The sequence below is a fragment of the Nematolebias whitei genome, chromosome 5 (genome assembly GCF_014905685.2).
Source record: "Nematolebias whitei isolate Nwh7 chromosome 5, NemWhi1, whole genome shotgun sequence".
NCBI classification, from domain to species: domain Eukaryota; kingdom Metazoa; phylum Chordata; class Actinopteri; order Cyprinodontiformes; family Rivulidae; genus Nematolebias; species Nematolebias whitei.
The window spans coordinates 47,386,287-47,391,485 of NC_056502.1; the positions used below are offsets into that span (position 1 = coordinate 47,386,287).

At 40.3% G+C, this 5,199-nt stretch overlaps 1 protein-coding gene across 1 annotated transcript; it reads right to left on the reverse strand.

Annotated features, from left to right (window-relative positions):
• Window positions 1-1,574: 1,574 nt before the first annotated feature.
• On the reverse strand, window positions 1,575-4,051 carry LOC119410285 (zinc finger MYM-type protein 1-like). The gene is made up of 2 exons (XM_037677200.1): window positions 3,711-4,051; window positions 1,575-3,425 (listed from the first exon to the last, which is right to left on the reverse strand). Exons 1-2 carry the CDS (start codon window positions 3,921-3,923, stop codon window positions 1,584-1,586), a joined length of 2,055 nt encoding a protein of 684 aa, XP_037533128.1. The 5' UTR covers window positions 3,924-4,051; the 3' UTR covers window positions 1,575-1,583.
• Window positions 4,052-5,199: the final 1,148 nt, after the last annotated feature.

Here is a 5,199-nt window from a genome sequence, read left to right on the forward strand (position 1 = left end):
TCTCTCTCTCTCTCTCTCTCTCTCTCTCTCTCTCTCTCTCTCTCTCTGTCTGTCTGTCTAAAATTAGGATGCATAATAATAATATAATTAATAATAATAATAATAATAATAAATAAATAAATAACATAATAATAATAAATAACAAATTACTTAAAATTCTGTTCTAGCTTTTAATTTTGGCACCACCCCAGAATTTTCAGTGGCCTCCATTTGGCCACCCCAAAATGTTTTGGAGGCACCACTGCATACAGAAGTGTCTTTTTGTCAGGTTCATGCCTATATGTTATTTTGTCCCTGTGGCAGAACCAAGAGGAGGAAATACAAATATAACCCCCTGTCCATCTTGTCCGTGCATGCTGTGAGCATGATAACTTGAAAAATTTGTGAGGTACTGACTTCCACTGTGGAGTGTGGCTGCATTTAGGCATAAGAGGTTATTTTTGAAAATTGGCCACGTAAAAATCCAAGATGGCCACCATTGTACGTGTGTATATATGTGTGTGTGTAAATGTTACAGATATTGAGATAAAATTTGGTCTTCTAGCTTAGCAACACACATGCTGAGCATGGCATCTAATGAGTTCTCACCATATCACAAGCGTGCTCATGACATCATATACAAAGTTTGGGATAGGGTTGTAATGGACAGAAACAGCTAGAACTCTGAAATGATGTACTGAGAAACGACAGTCATAAATTACTATTTAACTTCAGAGAAGAAAGTGACTGATATTCAGGCAAGAGCTGAACTTGTAGACTTCAACTTCAGAAATGTTCTGGTAACAATGTCACTTTCTGACAAGATCTGGGTTTTGGATCAGCAAAAACAACAACAACAACAAGCCCAAGAGCAGTTTAACAATTTTATTGTGAAAAGGAAAAACTGGTGAAGGTCTGGGTCCTGGGCCAGGTCCAATCTGTCAAGACAGAAGAGTTAGTGACTTGGACCAAGTTCTGGATGTGCAGGTGAATGTTGGTGTCTGCACTAACCTTCTGTCTTGATGTTGCAGCAGAGCCTGTAGTCACACTGCAGTCAGTGATGTCCCTCCAGAAGAGCAGGTTGCTGCAGTGGAGCAGATTAAAGGACTTGAGGTCCAGAATAGGGAAATCCAGAATCGTGGGCTGTGAGTCGTTGCAGGGGTCAAAAACCATAGAAGAGGAGAAGCGAGAACAGGGCCAAGTCGCAGTGGCGGCTCCAGAAATTTTTTTCAGCAGGTGCTAAGGGGAGGCTAAGCATTTTACTGTGGGTGCTATGAAGGTTATTTTTCTTCCCTAGAGTTATCAACACAAACACAAGCACACGTGCACGCACACACACACACACACACACACAGGTGCACTGAAAACTCTGACATCAGCAGTCACCAATACAGTGGATAGTGAATAATGTGGTACTCTGCAATTAATTTAAAGCATATACAAACGTGACACACTTGCCATATTTATAGATCTTAGTATGCAAACTGTTACAACAAATTCACATTGTTTCCCCAGATGTATCACATAAACAATTTCAGTCCACAATGCTGAATGCATTACAAAGTCAGAGAAGATTGAAATCATTCACTCACCATCAGAAGTCTTCATAACAGGACAATCCGCCTGTTATTGTGGTTGAGGGCAAAAGCATCAATAATCCTGTCACTGTCCAGGGTCCTGGTTCTTAAAGGATTGATAGCAAGAAGTGCCAGGTCACTTGTTCGACTGTCTCCGCTGCTGTTTCTTAGGTAGTTCTTCAAACGACGCAAACAAGAAAAACTGCGCTCACAGCTCACTGATGTTACTGGAAGAGTCAAAGATATGGATATCAGCTTATACAAGTCCAGGAATGCATCTTTGTAGGGCCGCATCACAGATAGGAAGTCTTGTGTGTTGTTGATTATAAGTCCCAGTTCTTCTTTCCTTTTCAGCAGCCGGCGAACCTGGTGGAGCTCAGCTGACAAGTTCTCCTCGTTAACTCCATGAAGACAGGCCATAGGCAGTATCCATTTTTTGTCAAGGAATGATGGGTGTTTGGGGTTTAGAGCTGGCAAACCTTTCAGTACTTCATTAGTTTCTGAAGAAAAACGCTGTTTCATTTCCATTAGCATCCTGTCTATAACAGAATAGAATGATTTTGTTTTTAGGTCATCCGTGCTGTCTGCACCTTTTCTTTCTATTGAGGCATCCACAATAAAGTGCTCTAGATGTTTAGCTGTTTGAGTCTGTCTTTTCTGCCGATGTACAGTCTCTGTTGCTATTCCTGTGTTGCTGCAAAGTTCTTCTGCTTCTTTTCTGAGTGTCTCCCATTTGTCATCTGTGCGTTTTTCTGTTAAAGCAGTTATTACAGAATGAGCCAGGTCATTTGCTGCTACTAGATCTAAATTAGGAGACTGTAGCTGATCAGACATGAATTTTGTTGTTCTGAAAATATCCTCAAAAATTACAAGATGCAGAACAAACTTCTTATCTATAAGTGCACTGAGAGCTTTAGCCTCCGTCCTCCTTTTAGCATTTTTCTGGTCAACAACATCGTGCAGCGTAGCTATAACAGCTGGGAGAGTTTTTTTGACAGCACGTATGGAATCATACTGGCACGCCCAGCGGGTGTCACTGAGTCTTTTAAGTTCTAGGCGCTGTACAGCTGACACAAGTTCTTCCTGCTTCTTCAAAAAAAGATCATGAACAACAGACCCAGAAAAAAACTTGTAAAGCATTTGCAATATCTCAAAAAAATCGGCTGCAGCATCAACATTATGTACACAGTCTACTAACACAAGATTCAGCCTGTGAGCATGGCAGTGAATGTACACAGCTTGCGGCACCTCTTTTCTCAACTTTTCTTGAACTCCATTGTTGCACCCGGACATAACAGCAGCACCGTCATAGCACTGTCCGACACAGCAATTTATATCAATATTACAACGACTGAGGGTCATTTTGATACAGTCAAAAAGTGAGTCTGCATCTAATCCTTCTGCTGGGGTGAAATGCAAAAATTCTTCCACCACCTTCTCTGAATCTGGCTGCAAATAACGAACAATAACAGATATTTGTTCTTTTTTGCTGATATCTTTACTTTCATCCACCAAAATAGCAAAGTGTTGAGCTTCTTTCACTTCATTGCTGATTTGTTTTCTTATCATTTCAGCCATAACATTAAATATTTCGTTCTGTATGTCATGATGAACATACTTAGCATTAGATGGATTAATTGTCAGCTTTTTTTGGACATTGGGATCAAATTTTCCAATCACATCAAGCATCTCACGAAAATTACCTTTGTTAGCTGAATCCTGTTTCTCACTGTGACTGCGCTGTGCGATTCCCTGACAAGCTGTGTAGCGCAAACTTTCTACAACACCCATCATGTACCTCCGGTTCTCCTGAACCAATGCAGAATGTCCTTTGTCGAGCATGTTGGGGAGTTTTGATCCACTCGTTTGTTTAAACTTGAATTCACTCCACGCTTCCATTGCAAATTTGTGTCCGGCGCTTTCATGATGGCTCTTCAATGACGCTGCTGCTTTCCGCCAGTTGTTAAAGCCGAGCGCGGTAAATGCTGGCTCAAGATGGAACCTGTGTCCTCCTTTTAGAAAATGCCGACAAGCAAAACAAAACACGGCATCTTTACTCACGCTGTATTCTAACCACAAATATTGATCGAGCCAGCCTTTACTAAAACTTCTCTGTTGCACTCCAAACAAGCGTGATGGGTATTTTTGCAGAAGTGGTCGTCTTGGTCCATCTTGAGGACTTCTGCTTAGATCTTCTAGCTGTCCAGTGCTAACACTGTTAGCATTCTCAGCAGCAGTGGAAGGATAACTGCACAGTTTATCTTCTTCATCCAGATTAATATTTCTTTGTTGGTCGGACTCTGCTTCCAAAAATGCATCCTTCTCAAATTCCATCCGTGGAACTTTTGGTTGCAAAAAACGATCCATATTTGCGCAGCGTGTTCCTCTCAATTGCTTCCCGGAAGTAATAATACGCAAAGTTCAAATCAGGTTGAATTATTTTTTTTATTTTTATTTTTTACTGAAATTAGAATGGTTGATTCTTTTTATATATATTTGTCTTTAGAAGAAAATGCCACAACTACATATTTAAAATATTAAATTAGATGAAGAAAAAAATCTAAATATTTCCTGGGGGTGCTATGGAGGTGCTATAACTTTTCTAGGGGTAGCTATAGCGCCCCCTAGCGTCCCCCTGGCGCCGCCACTGCCAAGTCGTGATCCAAAAGACGTGGTCAAAAGGGGAAGGCACAGAGTCAGAAACCATGGGCAGATAGGCAGACAAAATCCAAGAGGGGTCAAGCAAGGCGAGGAGTCAAAAACAGGCAAAGAGTCATGGCAAGAGACAAGATCAGGTATGCTGGATTTTTACTGCTTGAAAGGTTCGAGAATCTGCCACTGACTGAGTGAATGCAGAGAGTTTAAGTAGGGTGGAGAACAGGTCTAGAGCATGAGCTTGATTGCTGGGTGAGAGTGAGTGAAAGGAACAGGCAGAGCTTGGCAGGAAAAAACACAAAAAATGACAGGCTGTGAAGGGCAAAATCATGACACTTTCATCACAAAGTTTAGGTTTATGTTTGAGTTCTGTGTCACTTTCACTTCCTGTTATGTTTTAGGAATCAGCCCTGTGTCTACTTTACTTCCTTATTTTGTCACAAGCTGAAATGATGATCAGCACACCTGTTCCTCTTGTTTATCTTTCTGCTGGTATTTATGGCTCTTGTTCTCCTTTTCCACTTAACACTTCCTCATATTGTCCATCCAGTGCTTGTTTATTTATTTATTTATTTATTTACAGTAGTGCTTGAAAGTTTGTGAAGCCTAAACATTTTTCTATATTTCTGCATAAATATGACTTAAATCATCATTAGATTTTCACATAAGTCCTAAAAGTAGATAAAGAGAACCCAGTTAAACAAATGAGACAAAATATTATACTTCGTCATTTATTTATTGAGGAAAATGATCCAATATTACATATTTGTGAGTGGTAAAAGTATGTGAACCTCTAGGATTAGCATTTAGTTTGAAGGTAAAATTGCAGTAAGGTGTTTTCAATCAATGGGATGATGATCAGGTGTGAGTAGGCACCCTGTTTGATTTAAAGAACAAGTTCTATGTCGTATAGGCTTCGCCCTTTAAGGCTGTTGCTGATGGGTTTATCCCGTTATGCGCAGCATAAGCACTGAAAAAATTTAGTCCA

What these genes read in the sequence shown, in the direction of transcription:
- LOC119410285 (XM_037677200.1), bottom strand. Translation starts at nt 3,923, where the DNA reads ATGGATCGTTTTTTGCAACCAAAAGTTCCACGGATGGAATTTGAGAAG. An exon ending in AAGATGGACCAAGACGACCA is followed by an intron (nt 3,426 to 3,710) that starts CTTCTGCAAAAA and finishes TTCAAGTTTAAA; the next exon opens with CAAACGAGTGGATCAAAACT.